Below are 21,478 nucleotides of genomic sequence, written 5' to 3' on the forward strand. Positions count from 1 at the left end.
TATCGAAGTTTTTGACGATATTATTTTAAACCTTGCTCGTATATTTGTTAAATAGTGATTGAATTTTTAACCTCCAACTTTTTTAGTTTATCGTCTTGTTACTTTCAATTGTAACTTGTTTGAAATGACTTTTCAAGAATTTGAAAAAGTATTTTTAAAAAACTAAAAATGATTTGGGTAAACACGAAACGAATAATTCAGAGATACTGTGTTTCTTCCGTATTGTTTCATTCACGAGTAAAAATGTTAGGTTTGATATTAAAATTTCTTAAAATTGTGTGTACTCAGTATTTGAAATATTAAAAATTCTTTATTTTTTTCATAACAAAAGAAAGTTAATATATATATATATATATATTTATATTTCTTTTTAAAAAAATGGAAGCTTGAGAGAAGAGGAGAGAGAGAGGTTTTGTTTGATGGATTTGGTGCCAAGAAAGAAAGAGAGAACATATTGAAGAGAAGGAGTTTTTGGGTTTTTGGTTATGTGTACTCCAAATTCTGTGCCCTTTACGGAGCACCCAGTTTTGGTTCTAATCTCTTTAAAAAATTTGTAAGAGAGAGAGAGAGAACCAAACAAACAAACAACAAAAACCCATTTCCATTTCTAAATCCATTCTCCCATTGAAAAAGAAAAGAGGGATTGAATTGAAAGATTGAATTCTTTGTTCTTATTTTCTCTTCTCTTTCCTTTTTCTCTTCGTTTCTCTTCTCTTTCCATTTCCCATATTCCCGATATTTCTTCTCCACAGCAAATCCCGGAGCTTTTCCGGGATTGAAGAGAAGCAACCAAGTTAATTTCTCTGTTACTACTACCCCTTTTTCAAATTTTTTGAACAATCCCACAAAACCACAACTTGGGTTTTGATCAATATCCTGTTTTGTTCTTGATCTGATCCTTAATTTTCATCAAAAGAAGAAACGAAATCGAGCACCAATACTTACTCTACACACATTAACCAACTCTTTTTTTTTTTTTTTTTTTTTGTGTTTAAACGGATGAAACTCCGGCTGTTAATGGGTTTGGAGCTAACGATTTTTTCTGGAAATCGGTTTCTTGTGGTGCTGGATTAGTGTTAGATAAGGCGGGGTCTTCTGTTTTGGGTGTTGATTTCTTTCAAAACCCATCTTCAATCAGCTGGGTTGAACCCCAATTGCTTGCGTTTCTTCATATTTAGGTTTTTGTTTTCTCACGGCGATGGTATTCTCACTTCGATTCTGAGTATTTCGTTGGAATTTCATCTGGGTTTGATCAACGTTAGTTTCTCCAGATTCCGATCATGGCTGCCAAGTCTGGGTCGCTTGATTCCTGGAGGAATTACTTCCGGAATGCGAATTCGGATATTTTTGGTATAATCGATTACGCAATTTTGGTGGCGGCTTCCGATTGTCCTAAGGAGTTCAGGTTGAGGAGAGATCGAATTGCAGAGCAGTTGTTCTCTTGCCGATTGACTCGTTGCTTGGGCTGTGACCGAGTGGAGCTGGCGGTGGCCGGAGACATCGACGGCGATGACGGCGAAACGGGTTTCAAGAGCGATTTCGTCAGAGATGGGTGTGAGTTTGAGGCTGGTGGGAGCAAAGAGAGCAAGGTTTATAGTAGTAGAGATGATATAGGGGAGATGAATTGCAACCGGGTTAGTAATTTTAGCTTTGGTGAAGCTGAAGCATTGACTGATGAAATTGAGCAAGAATCTCAGATTGTAGGAGAGGTTTTGAGGATCAAAGAGATTCTTAATAATTTTGAAGATGAGGTAACAATTGATTTTAATGTTTTCATTTTCTGGGATGTTTATTTGTCCCTCATGATGATCATTGTTCTGTTTGTGTGTGTTGTTGTGCAGTCTGATCCGGTGTTGTTTGAATCACTTAGAAGACTTGAATTGATGGCTCTATCAGTTGATACTTTGCAGGTGATTTGAATTGTTCTGTTTGCCCTTGCATTTCTTGAGGGGACTTAGATTTTGTCGATTGTTTTAGTTTCTAATGAAAATCTGGACTCAAGTTTTGAGGCGTTTTCTCCCTTTATCAGGCAACAGAGATTGGCAAAGCTGTTAATTGTCTTCGAAAGCATGGATCAAAGCGCATCCGCCATCTTGCTCGAGTTCTTATCATGTACTAAATCTTTCCTCCAAAGTTCATTTAGTGTAGATGATATGTGATGAATGTCCAAAGTGAATTTTCTGTTGACTCTCTTTATGGCACACCTTCAATATGCTTCCTTTCTTTTTTATTCTGTCCACATTTGTCTTCAAAGTTCTTTACTTTGCTGGTGATTTGAATTGTTCACTTTGCTCTTCATTTCTTTATGGCACCTTCAAAGTTCTATAGATCTTTTGTCCGAGTTTTATGTATGGCTTGCTGCATAGGATCAACAGAGAATAACCAATTCCGACCATTCCCTGTCCGTCATTTTGTTTATTGAGTGGATGAAGAGCTTTTCTAGCTCATCTGTTTCTTTACAACTTGTTGCTTACTAGGAGAGGCCCCCATCTGCCATGCCCCATCTTCTGAACTTTCTCATCCTATAGATATATCCGGTCTTTGATAAAGTTCACATTCATAATTCACTTAATGCAGTTAGTAGATAAGGAAGATATCATTTTCAAGATTCTTGTTGCTGCTCATTGTTACTTTACTTTGTTTGAGAGTAAAAGATCTACTTTTTGAATTGCAGGGAGTGGAAAGAAATGGTGGACTTGTGGGTACAAGCTACAGCTGCTGTTCAAGGTAGAGTTTGTTCACTACGCATTTCATCTATTATTTCTTGCCATTTTTCAAGAGTTCTTTATTGAGAAATGCTTTTGTTTTCGTTGACAAAAAGGTGCAGAGGTCACACCGGATTCCAAAAACAAGTCTGCTGCGGTGAAAGAAGAAGATGATTATGAAGAAGAAGGCCTTCCCTCTCCTCCTTTAGACGAAGCTGCATTTTTTACGACTCAGCCCACATCGATGGAGCTCTCACAAGTACGTCTCTATTTTCTTTTTGTATTCAGTTTTGCTATTCTGAAGAGAAGTTACCTACTTCAAGCTGCATCGGTTCTAATCAACTGTATTTTACTTTCCGTTCCTTGGTGAAGTTCTTTGATGGCATGGACGATGATGGAAGTGAGTTCATTATGCAATTTCTTACATCTTCAGTTTTTACCGTTTCTTAGATTCATGATTACGAATTGGGAACTATGTTGTTTCAGATCCTCGAAATAGTGGGGACTTCGTCAAGAACCGCAATAATGTGAGAAAAACTTCAAATGGCAATCAAAACCCTACAAGGTGTAACCAACAAACCACTCGAGAGGTTAATGTGCTTTCTAAGGAAAATAAGACTCAAATGAAGGAACAAGTTGTGAAGCCAAATAATAAGCCATCCTCAAACACAAATTCTGGGCTCTTGAGGGCACAGAAGCTAAGCACAGAACAGAAGGACAACCATGAGAAGTTCCAGCGCAAATTGGAAAAACCTACAATCCCAAAGAGGAATCAGCAAGATGTAAGTACAGGAATATCCAGATCGTAACTTGTAAAGTAATTTGGTTTGACATGTGCACTTTTACCTGATTTGTTTGATTTATGTTTACCAGAACTTCAAGTGCTCAGATGAGGTCGCAGTTCAAGTGAAACTAGAAGCTACAAAAAGGAAACTCCAAGAGAGTTACCAACAAGCTGAAAACGGTATTTGTTTAGTTTTCCATCCGTGCTTCTATCAATTCTGATACCGATTTCATGGGAAATATAAAAGGTTTATTACTCAACGAATCCAAGAAACAATAGCTAAATGTTTTTGAGTTTGACAATTTGGTTAGGACATCCAAATTAATGGTTTTTTAAATGCATTGCATAAAATTTGTGACTATATTCTCGTAAGTTCTCGAAAATTCTGACTCATGGTGTTTATTCAACAGCCAAGAAGCAGCGTACGATACAGGTTATGGAATTACACGATCTTCCCAAGCAAGGAATTGGCCACAGAAATCCACATCTAAAATCTGGAGGCTTCAACCGGAATTGGGCAAATGGGCGGCGTTAGGATCGTCGATATAATAAGGTAGAAGACTAATGCTTCCAGCAAACTGTTTGAGTGACTTCCATCTAGAATCAGGTGGAAGATCATGATGCTAAAGCTCCCTGGCAAACAGTGTCTTGACCTGACCGACTTCGCTTGAAGGTAAACAACAAAAAAACTTGGTTTCAGTCTGTCGTGCCAGAGAAGGTGATTCCGGTTCCGATCCCGAGGAGAGTTGGAACGAAAAAAAAAATGCCCATTTCCTACTTTAAGTACATTTTCAAGTATAGAGAACTTCTAATTGGAATTTGGGAGGCAAAATTATATAGCTTTATCGGTGGTTGTTCTGGGAGTTTTGACTTGGTTATCTCTTACATAATGACTGTATAGAACCCCTCATTTGATATCCTCTTCACTTACTTCACTGACTACTTCTCTTATAGACACTTTCCCCCTTCTTTCTTACATTCAAGGAAGACTTATTCCTTCCATACTGTGAGATTAATGATAATGTAAGATAAATTGCACAAAAAGAAGGTGCATTCCCATAAACAGTATAAAGTCATCTCTGTATACTTCTTCATATAAATGCCAAATAATTGTTCTCACAATTTGTAGCTTTTGTTCTCATGGAATGATGGCCAATGATTCTCATTCAAATGCTGTTCCTTTTTGTTCTAAAGCTGTTAGATTCCTTGAGTTTGGTTCGTTTCAGCCTCTTGATTCTCGTTGATACACGTAACAAGACACATTTATTTTCAATGTTACTGAAAATCATGGAAAGGTTGTGGATGAGTTGTATTGACATCTTGAACTTTTGGTGAAATGCAAATTTATGTTTAAAAAGAAAGTTAGGAAGGTGAGATGGAGTTGGATAGTTAGTAAATGTTTCCCATTTGTGGAATTTTGTTTGAAGTCTTTAGATCAACAGCTAAGATCTCTCTCCAACAAGAAGGCAAAAGGGTTTTGCACTTAATTTAAAATTGGTAGGTAACAACTAAGAAGAGCATGACATGGTTTATCTCTTTTTTACTTTACTCCTTTCTTGTCTGTAGACAAATCATATACACAGTCCATCCCATTAATACCCAGCTCTTCACCCTCAATACTTCAATTCTTTTCCTTCCATAAAACTTCAAGGAATGGAGATATTTGAATATTTGATGATCTGACGTATTTTAAAAACAAAGATAATGGTATTTGGATTAAAGATATGAGAGAGTATGTGGTGATGAGTTAATCCATTTTGGAGTAGTGGGGAAGGGAAAAGGGAGTTTTGATTTGCTTTGATTCCAATTAATATTTGCAAGAAGATAAGGGTTTCCATATGTATATTGTTCTTATCCTTTGCCACACACCTCAAAAAGCATTACCCAATTCTTTTTTATAATTTTCAACATTTCAAATTTTGCAAGCAATTCTCTCTCTCTCTCCCTATGCCCTATTTGAATAGATTCTATCAAACCCACATGCCTTCCTCTTCTCACATAACCTATACATATTATATATATATATATATATATATATATATAAATGTGAAAAATGAGATCATAGTACTTTCCCCATATTGCCCTTCTCAAAAAATAATGTTCAATTTAAAAAATCATAGTAAATTCATATTGAATAACCAATTTATTGAGCAGAGGATTTAAAAATTAAAACAACAAAGGATTATTTCTTTTATATATATATAAAAAAGTTAATAAATCATTCTATCTCATTAATTACTTGGATATTTTAAAAGCCCAAATGATTGATTGAAATTGAAACAAATAATTAGTTTACAAGGGAAACTCAAACATGCCCCTTTTGACTATTCAAGATATTTAACACATGCTAAATTATTAATTGCTGTAAACATTGTAATCAATTTTTGTACCAATTGTCATTTATATGAATCCATGTTTATATGGAAGTAAATTAATTACTGATGTGAACCCATTTGTTTGATGCATGAATTTTACATAAATGGTAATTCTTTTTTCCCTTCACATTCTTATATTGAATAAGATGATAAGGTGGGTAGACAGACAGTGCATGCCATCAAATCAAATATAGAAAGAAATATTGAAAATTCATAATTAAGATCAAACATCTCTCACAAAACTTTTAAATTTTAAATCTACTTTGTTACCAATTTAGTTCTTGACATACGTTTAAGTCTATGAATAAATCTTCTGCCTCGAAATCTCTTGCTTTGATATCCATGTTTCAAAAACCAAGTCAACTTTTGAAAACGAGAATTTGGCTAAGAATGCAAATCCTCTTCCAACTATTAATATAAACTATTGTGAGAAAATAAAAGTTTATGTTCAAACCGGACCTAAACTTTCAACTTTGTATCAAAAATCTCTAAACTCTACAAACATATTGTCTACTATATCCTTAAACTTTTCCATTTTATATCTAATATCTTTATACTTTCAAATATTTTTACAAACTATGTACTACATATATATATATAAGATGTGAAAAGATGTCAAATGATTCAAGTATTTATTAGGCGACGAAATAAAAAAAAATAGAATTTAAGAAGGCTAAATGAGGATTATATATATCATTTGAAGTGAGGAATCTAACATTGAACTTTGATATAAAAAAAATATTCATATTTGCTTGGATTAAAATTGATAGTTTGACTAATTGGAAAGCCTACGTTGGCTAAAAGAAAATAAAAGATATTGAAACTTTCAAATTCAATAATCAATAAAGAAAGAAAGGAAGTCAAGTTGACAATTTTATTTATTTATTTTTTGCCTAACCACCAACTCATTTTATGCATAAAACAATGACCAAAGTTTGAAGGGTCAAAACATTTACAAGATCCTAATATGATATATATTCTCAAAATCCACTGAATTTGGGCTGATTTGATGAGTTCAAGTTATAATAATCAATACTGAAATTAAATGTTTAGAAGTGAATTTCTATTAGTCTCAACTCCAAAATCACTAATGTCAAATTCAATTTGAATTGAAGTGACATGTAAAGAAGAAGAAAAAAGTGTAGAAAGATGTATATATATCTTCGATTGTAATTTACTATTTGTATGCATTATTTCTACGATTACAAATAGTTTCTTTCTATGAGAACTTTTTTAACCAACACACCACATCACACCAATGTTTTCCTAACTCTACTTTCTTGAAGCATAAACAACATTGAATTAATCAATATAGAAACACTTGACATTTACATCTCTCCAACCATGACTTTAGTGACACTTCCATTTTTTGTCGTCCTTGGTGTTTCTTTGTTCTAATTTCTTAACACATAAGTATGATTATTCCCATTAATTTGTTTATAGTTTTACTTCCTAAAGAAAACCTTAGATGATGAGGAATAAAAACTAAGAAGTGGTTGGGGATAGGTTAGAGATGAGATATAAAAGAAGAAGAAGAAGAAGAAGAAGAAAGAAAACCCTAAACACAATGAAAAAGCAAAATTAAATGGAATTGAACAACCAAATCGAAAAGGTTGACTTTGTTTGTTGTTGCCGACATGAATTGGATCTGTGGGTCGACACCCCCACTTCCCTTTGTTCAAATTCGATCTTCTTTCAAACATTATATTTTGTATCATTCCTCTTTACAACATAAAAAGTGCCTTTTGGTTCCCTTTCTTATAATACTGTGCGACCTACCTACACATACCAACCAACTTTTCTCCATGCATCTACATTTACTTCTTTTTTCTCTTTTACTTCCACAAACAATTCCCCACTGCCTCCACCCGTAGCATTCTTATCGTATTACTCACAATGTGGAAGCCTGAATATGTTAAAATGGCCTCATCACTAAGAAAACATTTGGAATTAGTTGAAAGGTTTGATGTGCTCCAAATGAAACGTGAAAAATGAGATCATTTGCCCCCTTTTTGTCCTTCTTCTTTTTCTTGAAACCTATAGTGTGAACCAAAATTTGTAGGGTGAATAATAATGAGTTGATGCCAAAATGGTTTGGAAAGAGAGACTACAGACAACTCCTTAGATCTAACTTTTGCTCGAATGGGCCTATTGGGCCAAACAACCTCGAACTCTCCTGGGCCTATTCAACACCATTCCTTAGATGCCGTACGCCCAACTCTTTGCTTCTTATATTTCTTTAATGCCCTAAAATACAACTAATTAATGGGGTTTAAAACGGGTGGAAATTAATTAATATTCAAAAACACCAAAATACCCATTAACTTTTCTTCTATTGTAATCCAAAAACAATTAAAACTATTAAAATTTGTTTTTCAGAATTTGAGTTAAACGACAGATACCAATTTTCCAAAAAATAAAAATGAAAACAAAAACCAATTTTGCAGTTTAGGGAACCAATCACAGATTGTTTATTATATAATCCACTATATCCTTTATCTTTCAAAACATAAAAAAATGAAGATTCAGTAAGATGCCAAACCCACCATTAGCTGTACCTAAGCTTTCGTTTTCAACCACAACTTTTCCAACTTTTTTATATTTTTTTGTGATAATGATAATGTGATAGTTCAACATGATTTTTTTTCTTCTAGAAAACAAAGATATTAAAACTCCATTTTCCATATAAAACATTCAGTTTTAAATATCCTCCACTTGTTCATTGTAAATGTGCACATAAAGCACAGCTTAACAATTAAAAGAATCAATGGAAAAAGAAAAAAAAAATCAAACAGTGAAAGAGAGAGAAGGGAGTATGATGGAGATAGTTAAATAGTACTCATTCAAACATTTGAGTTTCCAGCACTTCTACTCGGTACTTTCTATCATGAAAAAGGTACTCTCTGCTCCCCATGTCTATTTATGACTGAGGTTTAAAACAAAAGCCTATACTAAATAAAAGTCCATTATAGACTTGTCTATAACACTAAACCTAAAAGTTAAGCATTACAAGGAAATTTCAAAGTCAAACATCAGAAGGTTATTCTTTAAACCCTGCCGCCAATTGTTCTGTTTATGTACAAAAATGTGGTATATTAAGATCAATTGGCATAACGGTTTCTAGGTTATTAAGTAGACACGAGATGAGGACCTGAGCGTGGGAGAACACAGGAATATGTGACGTACTTGACACTGTCGAGCAACACGACCACAAATATTCTCGAAAGAGACTTTGGCGTAATCACACCGTCAACTTCACTGTCCCCAGCTTCTCTTGGATCAATGAGCACAGAAACTACCACGGAAGAAGCTGTTTTATTATTGTTACCTGGAAAGTTGTCTTTGTGTGGGTTTCTAACAGGTTCTTCTGTGATGTTGAAGTTTGATCTACTTAGGGGAACTGGAAGACCACCAAGGATTCTCCTGTTCTTTCCCTTGTTAAGATGAGTACCGTTCTTACGATGTGTTTTAGATGTATTGACAAGGGAAGATGCTGGAACTATTGCTCCTGGAGCTGTTGATGAAACGTCGAACTGGAACACTTCAGTGCACAAGCCAGAACTCAACATTGGTCCTATAGATGGAGAAGGAAAATCATTATGTATATTTATAAGATGATGTTGAACCCACACCTGACTAGACCATTAATCATGAAAGACTCGAGCCAAATTGAAGGATGACACTCATCTAATATTTGATTAAATATTTCACGTACAACAGCCTCCCCAATGGCCATACAACATACCCAATTTATAACCTACACAATCATATGTTTGTTTGGAATTTCCAGAGTTCATTAGTTTCAATTTACAGCCCTGCCCCTTTTTCGTAAAGGGAGGAGGTATCGTAAAGCAAATTTTCTCACAAGTAACAAGTAGATGTTGCTATTGCAAGGGCGGAAAAATGTTATATTCGTGAAAACAGTATATCAGAAATTTCTGTACAAAAACTATTCCTGTCCATATATCAACATCCAATATAAGGTCATTCTAATCCACCTGTGAAACTATATTATATTGTTTAAATGGTCAAAACACCTTTTAAGGGTATCATGTCACAATCATATTTATCATAGAAGCCCTTGAATATTCAAATCCAAGAGCATCAGCCTAGCTAACAAGGGAAAATAACAAGTCAATGAGTCAATCTTCCTTGCTACTTTTCAAATTATATGGGCACCAAATAAAGGATACAGTGCTCGCATATATTCCAGTGTCAGTATGTCTTGTTTCAATAGCCATTTGATAATTGATACCACTAGAATTCTAAATCCCAATGGAAAAGGTAATAAATCGGGTAGGTCATGCAACAAATAAAACTAACAAATATCATCATTCCATGTATAAAAATTATATATAAATAAATAATAATAATCATAATTAAAAAGATAGTGAGCAAAGTAATACCTGCAAGACCTTCACGGAACCACTGTTGGAGCTTACCATCAACCGCAGTTGCCTTCTTGTGGTCCCTGTTAGCTGGACCAGAAGGAAGTGCCCTGATGTTTGGAATAGTGAGGGCTGGACTAAGATCTCTTGGAATTGCAAGGCCAGTCTCCCTAGCCTTGTCGGTATCAGACGCCTTGCCAGAGGCCATAGCTTTCTCGCTAGCTAGGAAAGAATGAATTATCAAGTTTCCGTCGATCTTCACTAATTTGTCATTCCTTGGAACGTATAAAGAAGCAACAAGAGGTTCCCTGGCATTTCGAAGCTTAACAGACTCATCTGAATCGTTTAAACGCTGCGACTCCTTTCCTCGTTGATCAAAGTTCAAATCTCGCCCTTTCCTATAAATTCTCTCACATTGTAAACGGTTCAAAGTACCAGATTTCCCACAATGTGTTCCAACATTCACACCATCGGATAAATTGGAATGCTCATCGACTCTCAAAACCCTACCCTGATTCTGATTGTATAACCTATTATCACCAACAAATGACAACTTACCAGGAACTACTCCAACATTTCCAAATCTGTCATTCGCTAAAGGAACTAAACCACCAAAAACCATAATAAAGAACAACAGACCCAGAAAACTAACACTGGCAGCCTTCTTAGTTCTTCCCTCAGTTTTCTTACTCTCAGTCTTTTTCCCCCTAGCTACAGGAATAGGTTGTTGGGGCTTTAATCTAGGAATTGGAACCAGAGGGACCTGAGACCCTTGTGGCTTAACAACATAAGGAGCACATGGCATCCATGAATAAGGCATTGGAGGCATTGGAGGCATTGAAGGATGTGGAAACATACCAGGAGGAGGAGGCTGACACATACCACTACCACTCAGCTGCTGTCTCAAACCTGCATTCTCAGCCATTATATACGATATCTTACTATTCAATTCAGCAATGGTTGAATGCATGTTCCTAACTTTATCCTCCAACTCCTCTACATAATGCTTTTTCCTCTGCCTTGAAAGTTGCGCACTCTCTCGATTCCTCATCAACCTCGCCTTCCGCTTCTCATCATCCTCATTTATAGAACAGGGATCCAATTGGGGATTGGTAGCTTCTGTGGATACAGATGACCTTTGATACTTAGCAGATCTAAAATCCGCGTTCCCTTCATCCTGTTCTTTCTTCCTCTTCGTCATGCAGTTCTTCCCCATTTCCTCTGACTTAACCTTCTGATCGACAATAACGTCATAACATTCCGCGTTAGAAGATGGGCAATTCATTCCTTCTGATACGCCCGAACCCGATCCCTGAGACGACGCTGGGCCGCCTGAGAATTCATGATCACCAAGCTCCGGGGAATGAGAATTCACCATCCTCGAACCTTTAGAGTCCCATCCACCAGAACCAGTCGAAAAACACTCGCTATCCGCCGTCCCCAATTTGGAAGATTCATAGTTCAGAAACTTACAATCATGGGGAGATGGATGGCAAGAGACCGCAGAGCTCCCTGAGCCTGGAGAGCCAGCAGGACTGCAAACGGGAACACTAGAATCATCCTCGAGTGGAACATCAGGAGGCAAGTGCGGGGAATTGGTGGGGTGATCCAAATTATCAGAGATGAGGAAATCATCAGCCTCGGAAGGGAGGCAAAGATCGTCGAGATCATCAAAGGTGAGCTCGAAGTCGTCATTATCGTCGAAACCCAAATCTAAGGCGGTAGAATAGAGAAAAGGGTCGCCGGGACCGTCGTGATTGGGATCGGAAAAAAACAGAGAGTCGAGAGGGGGAATTGGGAGGGAGTCAAATTCGGAAGCGTAAGAAGTAGAATTAGGGTTTTGATCGGAGGGGGAAACAGGGTGAAAGGGGTCAGGCATGATTAGGGTTTTGGAATTGGGAATTGTGGTTGGATTTGGAATTGGATTGAAGAAGAAAATGAAGAATGGGGAATGGGGTTTTAATGGGTCTTCGTGGCGTAACGAAACTGCTCTACGTTTTTCTTAGTCAAGCGCGTGTCAATCTTTGAGTTTCTGTCTCTCTCTAAAATAAACTCTCTTTTTCCTTTTTCTTTTTAATTTCTACTCATTATTATTATTATTATTATTTTCTATTTTAACAGTAATTCAATCATTTGACGATCGTTACTGTTTTCTAGGGGTGTGTACAGACTCACAGATCGATACATGAGAAGAGGGTATATTTGTTTCTTTTTGTTAACTTCACATATATTTTATAGGTCATGTTAATCGTAATTGGGCTATCCATTGTTTGGCTGCTCCTGCTCTTTCTTCATCATCTTCTTGTGGTTGCCATCAACCCCTTCCTCCTTGCCTCGTTGGAGTGGTTAAAGAGTTGATGGGGGCGGGACGACCACTCTAATCTTTCTTTGTTCTTGTCTCTTACGTTCCTGTGTTTTCCTATATATAAAAAATAATAATAATTACAAGTGTTTAGTTCACTGAGGGTGTGTGTTGCATTATTCTAAACTAATTCAAACTTTGTTTAATTTGTATGCAAGTCTTAACTAATTAATGAATTAAAACCCTTAATTCAACACTTCTAGCTTAACCAAGTGTCCAAAATACAAACCATTTGTGATCAAAGTTTATATTGGGTGATATTCTTACTCTAAACCATAACATTCGATTACACTTACACCTCTGTCCCTTTTATGGACTTTCTCTGTCCACATCATTCCCCTTTCCCCTCCTCTATTTATCACACTTCATTTAGAAAATTAACCCACTGAATTTGACTTTTATTTTCTTTACACATCCACCTAACCTTATTACTTATGCTACTTAGTTAGTAGGTGTTACATTGATTGGTATTATAAATTTATTTGATGAGTCATAGAACCATTTTACATCATCCTTTTAGCTAGTGAGCACCACACTTATGTCTCTAAATTGAACTTTTAATTTGATCCATTAGCTTCCCAAACACATCTAACATATAATTTGATGATAATTAGTATACACATATCTTATTGAAATTAAAATTCTAAGTGTGCATACTTTTTCATCGTTGATATTAGAAAACATTCAACAAATACTATCACAAACTATTCCATATATTCGATATATCAAAATGATCATCGATTAATCGTTGCTTCTAATATTAATCTTGAAACTAGATCTTTGATTTTGAAGAAATAATTCTTCCGGTTCAATTATAAAGTTGGTATGGTAGGAATTAACTACTTAATAAAATGTAAAATTTGAAGATGATAGTAACTGAAATTAAAAGATAATAAAATTGAGCTTTCAAAATATATAATGTTAAAATTAACGTAGGGAATATGTATTTAAAAAATAATCATACAGAAATATTAGATTAATCCTAAATTAAGTTTATAAACTATTGAAGGTCGGAGATATTTTCCTAAACGAAAAACAATAGTACACCCAATAAGGAAAATTATAAAGGGAAAGGAAATTAATAATAAGAAGGAAAAATGGAAAATCAAATAAGGGAATTTTCCTTGCATTTTTTTAATCCTTATTATTATATTTTTGTGGATCTTAAATAATATATTTTGAAAATATTTTAATTTGTTTGATTATATTTAAAAACACCTAAATATTAAAAAGTTTATAATAATAAAAATATATAAAAATGTGAAAGAAAACAATATCGAAAAATCACAAATAAGTTTATTTATTGTATTCACAACAATTGAACACAATTTATGGAGACGCGTCAAAGAAACGTACAAGTTTGGATCCCAAATAGAATGTGAAATAAAGCAGAGTGGACGCGTGTAAGACAAACAATATCCGGGGCGCGTGGGGAAGGTTATTAATAATTAGAAAGAAAAAAGGAATGGACACGTGTCGAACCAGGATTTTGATTTTCGTTTTGAGTCTCTTTGCCGCTACGTTCCCCTTTTTCTTTCGCCTCTCTCTCCACCCCCTCAGTCTTTCCTAAACCCCTAATATTCCCTTTTTCTTATTTTATAATCTAAACAACTCCCTCCTATCTCCATTTACATTTATTTTAACTTACACACATATGTATCTCATAATTATTTATTATTTATTTTCTATCAATTTTAAAAAACATATATGTTCAATTTTGAAAACTATGAGATAAGCTTTTTTTTTTTTTTTTTTATCACTTTAATGATGGTTGAATGAGTATATATAATGTGATTTGACTCTATATTTTTTTGGTTTACCATCTCCTCAATCAATCATAAGCATACATAACACTTTAATGATAATTGAATGAGTAAAGTTTAAGGAAATCTATATTAAGCAGCATAGTTGTAAAAAAAAAACATATTCTATATTCAGTTAGTTTATTATATAAATTAAGTAACATAATTGTAAAATATTTATTATTATATGAGATAACGTCCACATGTCTTTGTTATAAGCTTTAGATTGATTAAATGAATTAAAATGGTACGATCCAATTAGTTCCTAATATGACTCATGTTCAATTGAGAGAGAAAAAGAGAGAGGCTGATTTGGGCCAAAGATGATCAAGAAACTTGAATATCTCACTGGTTGGGCCCAAAAGTCACCAAAGACCAAGCCCACTCGATGAGATTTCTACATAGAGAAGTTATCCTCTTCATTTGGGGTTTAGAAATTTAAGACTCATAACATTCAGAGACTACATTTATTGAGTGAAGCATACAATTTTTTTATAAAAAAAGTAAAGTCAAATATTAGAGGTCAATTAAAAAATATATACAATACTTATCCTTTAACCTTAATCAGTTAAAAAAATGTGTTCTAAATCGACCAATTAAGAAAAAAAAAAGACTCTTTTAAACTATATTATTCTTATAAATAGTTTTGGAATGAAAAATCTAAGAATAAAACAAGAACGGTCGAATTAACACAATAATTAAAATTCAACGAGAAATTAAAAAATAAAAATTCAATGAAGAATAGAAAAAATAGTAATAAAATCAATTAGTTATGGTAAATACGAGGCATAATGAGAATATAGAAATCGAACCAAACAATATTATGTAATATATAAATAAATAAAAAAATACATAAATTAAGAAAAATTTTAAATTTCTATCACATGGACCAGAATAACCCAATTCTTAACCCATATTATATGGATTGGGTTAAGTTAATTTAAAATATGATTTGGATTGAGTTGATTTTACAAAAAAGAAGAAAATTACAGTGAATCACATTTGAACCCAATACTCTCGGGTTTTAAATGGACAAACTAAACCAAATGCATAATATAATATAAGTTAAAGTTAATTTAATATAATATTTATAACATTAGTTGATTTTTTAAAAATAAAAGAAAAGAAGAAATAAAGCAATAGTAAAAAAAAGAAGAAAAGAGAGAGAAAAATAGGGAAACGATGGAATATGAATCCATGGAGGGGATGGGATTAAGGCAAAGGCGCGTGTTAAAGAAAGAAATTTCCAAGAAGATTTGGATATTATTTATGACTTCTCGTCTTTTCACACTGCGTTTTTGCGATACGAAGAAGAAAGGTATTTCTTTTATTTTATTCTCAATCATATTAAATTAATAATTCCTTTTTTTTTTCTTTTTAATTTTGTGTGTTAATATAAAATCATCTCCCAATTCCTTCTCTGTCTCTCCTTTTACCCCTTTCCCCTCCGCCTGGTGGGATAAGAGAGAGGGTTTTCTCTTTCTCATCTCCCATCTCTTCTCCTTCTCCCTCATGCTAACGATTAAACCCTTTTCCTCTTTCTTCATCTTCCTTCTTCCTCTTCCTCTTCCTCTTCTTCTTCTCCTCCTCTGACCCAGAAGGGGAAGAAGAAACCTTTTTTTTTTCCCTCTTTTGCCCCCACATATCCCAACTCTTTCCCACACCTCTCTTCCATGGAATCTGCTTCCTTTGATCCAACCCCACAAGGGTTCAACGATAAAGAGTCAATGGTTGACCCTTTCTTGGTTGAGGCTCTCCAGAATCCTCGACATCGTCTTACCAGTGAGTTCTCTTTATTTTTCCCCCCCAATTGACTTTTCCTTTTTGCTAATCTTGAATCTGCTTTTGGGATTAATTGTTTATTTGCTTTGTTTTTTATTTGGGGTTTTGGTTGTTTGTTTGATTTGGATTTGGTTGTGCCATAAGCTTGTAGTTGGGTAAGATCTGTTTTTTCTTCCCTTTTCTGAGGTTTCTGTTTTTTTTTTGTTTGTGGAGGAAATCTGGATGACGGCAAGAATCTTGTGATTGTGGGTTCCTGCAAGACCCAATTTAATAGTTAACATGGGAAGAAACGTATGGAAGTAACATCTGAACAGAAATTCTCATTTTTTTGGACATAATTATGGAATTGCAATTTTTTTTTTAATACGACACAGAATGATTTCATTATAGAGAATAAGAATTTCCAAGAAGGTAGGTTGGGTATTCCCAACCCCCCACGAAGGGAATTAAAGAAAATTCCTAATTGGCAATAATTTGGAAAACAGCTGACTTGTTCTTAGAAAACATCATCACAACGGCCACTTCCCTGGAAATTTCTCTCAGTCCTTTCTTTTTGTCCCAATGTTTTCATAAACGTGTCTCTGTGGAGAAAAATCTCAGAATTCTAGACTTCTCACCATAGAAGAACTGGTGAAAGGCCTCTGCGCAACAATTCAATGCTGAAGCTATGGGCACGCTCTGCATCCTGCAGCATGTATTAAGCTCCTCAAGGGCATAAATCGAAAGGGTTATTTTCACTTTCTTAGAAAGTCTAGCTTTCCAAATGCTATTTACACGTGGGGTGTAAACAAGCTGTCTAAGCAACGGGGTGGGTTGTACGCTTACATTGTGTTCCTTAGTTTCTGTATATTGTTTAGGGATATTCCATGATTAACAACCTTATATTTTTAGAACGAGAGTGGCTATGTTTATTTCTCTACTTTTTTCCAAAAAAGATGGGCAGAATTATTGAACACATATTTAGATAATGTAAGAACAAGTACCATTTTGTAAATGGATGTTAAGCAAAAGCAATATTTCTAGAGCCTGTGCAAATGAAGAAATTTCTTCAGCTTGGTGCAGGATAGTTCATAAGTGACAAGGATTTCTCTTTCGATTTTTAAGCATCCTTCCCAAGTGTGAAGTCCATTGATATAAATGTGTATTTTTATATTTCTTATTTGCACATTGATTTCTTTTAATAATATGAGTAACTTACATGTTAATTTATAATTTCTTTTCAGTTTTACGAATGGAACTTGACATCCAGAAGTTTTTGCATAATCCTGACCAGCAGCTTTTTGAGTTCCAGCATTTTCCTACTTCATATCTTCGACTTGCTGCTCATCGTGTTGCTCAACATTATGGCCTGCAAACCATGGTTCAGGACTCTGGCATAGATGGCTTTGGAAATAGGATTGTGGTTCGTAAAATGGCAGAAAACAGACTCCCTTCTGTGCGTTTATCCGAAATACCTGCGAAGCAATTGGACAATGAAAAACATGAGCAGGTCAAAATTGTCATCAGACCTAGGCCTAACAAGATGTCTGGAATTTCTGCCAATGAAGGAGGTCACAAACAAAGTTCTGTCAGAAGCGTGGAAGAGAGAAAGGAGGAATATGATAGGGCACGAGCTCGAATTTTCAGCTCCCCAAGTAGTCCTGAGATAGATGATACAATATCTCAAATCCCATCTGAAGGAAAGTATGCATGCTCAAACAGGGATGAGACTGAAGGCTGTAGAACCTTGGGTGGTGAATTGGAGAAATTTAATGGCAGGGATGGCATGACTTCTCGTGTTGCCATTTTTAAAGATAGGGAAAAGGATCGTAGTGACCCTGATTATGATCGCAATTATGATAGGTATGTGTACATCTATCTGGGTTGGATCTTGAATTGGCAATTATGTTAGTCTCTTTATGGGTTTTTCGTTTTTTGTATTTCTTGTAATTATTAGTTCAGTATCATTCTTATGGATTGGAGCCTGTTCTTGTGGATATTTGAGAATCTTTTTTGTTGGAGTGTTTTTTTATATCCTTGTTACATTCATTCATTTTTCTCATGAAAGTTTGGTTTCTTTAAAAAAATGTCAATTATGCTAGAGGTGGATTGAGAAAAAGTTTCAGGAGTCTGTTGATTATCTTTGTCTTTGTGCACGAGTGCTCTATTTTTCCTTGTTTGGAATTTTTGTGCTATTATTTTGCGGCTGACTTTTTATTAATGGCAGCATGCTGCATGTCTGCAAAATTCCAGCAGTGTATGATTTTTTGTTCTTCCAATTTCCATGGAAATTAAGCCTGTGCCTACGTTATGTCAATGAAGACAGCAGTTTTGAATCATAGTAATCAAATTTTGATTCTTTCTTGATATGCAGGTATATTAGGAACCTTCCAACCAATCAAAACTTAAGCTTGGCTCCTTTTATAATGCCAAAAGTTCAGCCTCCATTTGTACAATATGATTCGGGTTATTCGCTCGTGGGTCATATGCCCGGAACTCAAGCTTCAGTTAACTATGGGCCTCATCCCAGTCCTGTTGTAAGCCCTTTCTGTGCAATGGGTTTAAACCAGGCATCTAGGGATGCTTCTTATGAGCAGTGGCAGAGTGCTGCAATGATGTATGCCCATTCCTACAACCAGTTCAGGCATTCTGCTTTTCAGGTATTTTTAATTTTTATTTAACGAAGCCACCTTTGCAAAAAGCTTGCAAGTATAGTTTGTCAAAAACCAAGAGAAATAGACCATTCTTTTTGCATTGTGATGCTCTGCGTTATTTTTAAATTCATGATTGAGATGAGATTAGAAAAATCAGAAATGTTTTCAATTTCAATAGAGTTTGAATAGTTCAGTTGTTTCTATAATGCTCTCCTTAGTTTCTCTCTAACCAAATGGTCCATAAAATAGCCCTGGCTGTGCGTTTCTATAATATCTAAGCTTTGTGTTTCAGCCATCATTGAAGCAGTTCTGGTAGCCAATCTTCAATTTTTGTGATGCGACAATTATGCTGAAAAGATGCCAAGATGGGAACAGCTGCCCCTTGGCTGCAAATGAACCCTTAGGGGGCCTAGAGCAATAAGTTGGTTATTATAGTCTTAGGTTATAATATCTTGTATTTGAGGTGTAGATTATTTTAGTTTGAGTTATCATAGGATGTATTTGAGGTATAAACTATTTTAGTTTGATTAGTGATAAACATTGTAGCGAAATAGTAAAAACTATAGCAAATAGTAAAAACAGTAGAAAATGAGAGTTTTGGAATAGTGGTGCTGTAGCTAATTAGGAAGCACAAAATAGTATTTATTGTAGCAAGAGGCGGTATGGTCTTATGATAACCTTTGCCCTTGACGTCCCTTAGTTTTTAATACATTACATCAAAGGTGTTGATAACTTCCTCTCCCTAGTTTTCTCTTAAAGCATCCATCTTTTGGTCTCATACATTTGGATTGGGTCATCGGAGCTCCTTCCATCTATTTACTGAAAACATTGCTAGTTTTCTTTTCTAAATTTTCCAAGGACTTTAACCTCCCCTTATTTGTGGAAGAGAATATTAGTTTTCTCGACTTAATGGCTGTCAATTCCCCCTCCTCTCCAAATTGCTTGTCCATCCGTGGTTCTATGTTAGGTTTCAATGTCCCACTATGGAGACTGCCTTCCTTTCTATTTGTGCCCTGTTCTTGTTTATGCTTCTTAGCTTTTAATCCCTCAGTTTTTAGATGTTCTATGTCGTTATTTTTTTTCAGTTGTTACGTAGTAATGGGGACAATTTTTTTTAATGCTGACTTGAAAAATGATAAAATTAAAATAATTAAACTAGCGATTAGAACAAAACCCCTCTCTGTCCTCCCCCACCTCAGCTTGGCCTTTGCTTCTTCCTCCTTTCACTGATTGTCACGTGAACTGCGGATAGCTTGATGAGTCACTGTGAATACATGCTTGTTGTTGGATCTCTGGATCTAGGCCGCATAGATCTCCGAGCCTAATTGGTGTTTGTGGCCGTGGGGTTTGATAATGGTTCCCAACACAGATATTTAGAGTTGTTTCATTTCATGAATGACAATCTGGCAGAGGGAAAGTTGCTTTTTATGGCTTGTTGGGTATAAACGATGTTATGCGTTTTTTGGGGTAAGTAAGTGGAACAGTAGATTTTTTAGAGGGTTTGTCAGGAATCCAATCCTAGTGAGGTTTTATCTCTAGCGGTGTACTTTTAAATTAGAAAGGTCTCTTTATTCCATGTTATTGTTCCGTTGATTGTTGAGAAACCATGAGTAGTCATTAAGTTGCATTTCCTTAATCCTTACTAATGTTTTTCAATTAGAATTACGATGTGTTGAATTTTTCTATTTAGCAATCAAATCTCCATTGACAAAACTGCTTTTCATCAGTTTATGAAGTGATTATTTATCTGATGTGTATATCATGTTATTGCAGGCCCCATTCTGTCAGCAACCCCTCAGCTTTGACTATTCTCAAAACCATTAGATATTGTGATGAGCGGAATTTAGGTGAACCAAAAAAAAAGAAAAAAAAAAGAAAAGAAGAAACAAACATTTACAATTAGATTTTGTACTTTTCTAGGGGGGGTTGCATTTTACTTTCGATTGCTTGGAACTCAGTTCTAGTTTGTGACACTTTTGTTCTTCATTTGGATATTCTCTCTTCTTATCATAAGAATTTGTAAGACATTAAGGACTTTCTTATTATACATTTTGGACAATTTTACAATGCTCCCATTATTCCCATTACTTCAATTTCTTCTTTGTTTTATGGAACATAATGTAAAATCGTTTTCGGATGATTATGTTTTTAACAGTTCAATTAAAATGTAGAATTTTAGTAGAAAAAGATAAAAAAAACAATGTATGTATGTAGTATTATATCACAAAATACAAATAATAATTATTAAAAATTTTTATAATAAAATAAGTTCCCAAATTTAACAGTAATAGCTTATTTAAAACTGGGTATTTATTGACTAACTTTAGGTAGTTCTATATCTCATAAATATATCATTAAAATTATTTTGAAATTATGAAAATATAACTCTCTTTTATCGAAATTTTATTTTTAGATTGGCTATTAGACTCTTAGATTCATGATAGGTGTCCCACGAATATATATAAAGAATAAAGTTTGTGGTTTTATTTCTTAGAATAATGATAGATTTTTGCACATTTTTTTCAACTCTCTTTTATTTAAGGGCAGATTCTGTCAATAATAAAGGTGTATGTTCTTATCTTAGCCCATTTTGGTGGCTCGACCATACACTAATACCAAACACTTAAATTTAATTATTTCTTTTCCA

General features: G+C 34.6%; 3 protein-coding genes across 4 annotated transcripts; 2 read left to right on the top strand and 1 right to left on the bottom strand.

Moving 5' to 3' along the window:
* The first annotated feature begins 406 nt into the window (after nucleotides 1-406).
* On the top strand, nucleotides 407-4,614 carry LOC101215582 (probable mediator of RNA polymerase II transcription subunit 26b). The gene is made up of 9 exons (XM_004136576.3): nucleotides 407-1,751; nucleotides 1,842-1,910; nucleotides 2,030-2,112; nucleotides 2,675-2,727; nucleotides 2,822-2,964; nucleotides 3,078-3,105; nucleotides 3,192-3,487; nucleotides 3,579-3,669; nucleotides 3,900-4,614. The coding sequence occupies exons 1-9, from the start codon at nucleotides 1,281-1,283 to the stop codon at nucleotides 4,022-4,024; spliced, it is 1,359 nt and encodes a 452-aa protein (XP_004136624.1). The 5' UTR covers nucleotides 407-1,280; the 3' UTR covers nucleotides 4,025-4,614.
* Nucleotides 4,615-8,678: 4,064 nt separating this feature from the next.
* On the bottom strand, nucleotides 8,679-12,253 carry LOC101215342 (bZIP transcription factor 17). Its single transcript, XM_004136575.3, has 2 exons — nucleotides 10,271-12,253; nucleotides 8,679-9,438 (listed from the first exon to the last, which is right to left on the bottom strand). Exons 1-2 carry the CDS (start codon nucleotides 12,129-12,131, stop codon nucleotides 8,993-8,995), a joined length of 2,307 nt encoding a protein of 768 aa, XP_004136623.1. The 5' UTR covers nucleotides 12,132-12,253; the 3' UTR covers nucleotides 8,679-8,992.
* A 3,565-nt stretch (nucleotides 12,254-15,818) lies between these two features.
* Nucleotides 15,819-20,918, top strand: LOC101215817. Of its 2 annotated transcripts, none has more exons than XM_004136577.3 (4): nucleotides 15,819-16,198; nucleotides 17,422-18,040; nucleotides 18,552-18,837; nucleotides 20,605-20,918. In XM_004136577.3, the coding sequence occupies exons 1-4, from the start codon at nucleotides 16,090-16,092 to the stop codon at nucleotides 20,653-20,655; spliced, it is 1,065 nt and encodes a 354-aa protein (XP_004136625.2). In that variant the 5' UTR covers nucleotides 15,819-16,089; the 3' UTR covers nucleotides 20,656-20,918. The 2 variants fall into 2 exon arrangements, with proteins under 2 accessions (XP_004136625.2, XP_011652165.1); XM_011653863.2 differs by lacking the exon at nucleotides 20,605-20,918 and adding an exon at nucleotides 19,124-19,572.
* Nucleotides 20,919-21,478: the final 560 nt, after the last annotated feature.

Source organism: Cucumis sativus, chromosome 3 (genome assembly GCF_000004075.3).
Source record: "Cucumis sativus cultivar 9930 chromosome 3, Cucumber_9930_V3, whole genome shotgun sequence".
Taxonomy (NCBI): domain Eukaryota; kingdom Viridiplantae; phylum Streptophyta; class Magnoliopsida; order Cucurbitales; family Cucurbitaceae; genus Cucumis; species Cucumis sativus.

Excerpts from the sequence above, each read along its gene's own strand:
- LOC101215342 (XM_004136575.3), bottom strand. The coding sequence starts at position 12,131 with ATGCCTGACCCCTTTCACCCTGTTTCCCCCTCCGATCAAAACCCTAAT. Across the intron at positions 9,439-10,270 it reads GTTCCGTGAAGGTCTTGCAG|GACCAATGTTGAGTTCTGGC; the intron begins GTATTACTTTGC and ends CTCCATCTATAG.
- LOC101215817 (XM_004136577.3), top strand. The coding sequence starts at position 16,090 with ATGGAATCTGCTTCCTTTGATCCAACCCCACAAGGGTTCAACGATAAA. Across the intron at positions 16,199-17,421 it reads TCCTCGACATCGTCTTACCA|TTTTACGAATGGAACTTGAC; the intron begins GTGAGTTCTCTT and ends ATTTCTTTTCAG. Across the intron at positions 18,838-20,604 it reads TCAGGCATTCTGCTTTTCAG|GCCCCATTCTGTCAGCAACC; the intron begins GTATTTTTAATT and ends ATGTTATTGCAG.
- LOC101215582 (XM_004136576.3), top strand. The coding sequence starts at position 1,281 with ATGGCTGCCAAGTCTGGGTCGCTTGATTCCTGGAGGAATTACTTCCGG. Across the intron at positions 1,752-1,841 it reads TTAATAATTTTGAAGATGAG|TCTGATCCGGTGTTGTTTGA; the intron begins GTAACAATTGAT and ends GTTGTTGTGCAG. Across the intron at positions 2,965-3,077 it reads CATCGATGGAGCTCTCACAA|TTCTTTGATGGCATGGACGA; the intron begins GTACGTCTCTAT and ends TCCTTGGTGAAG.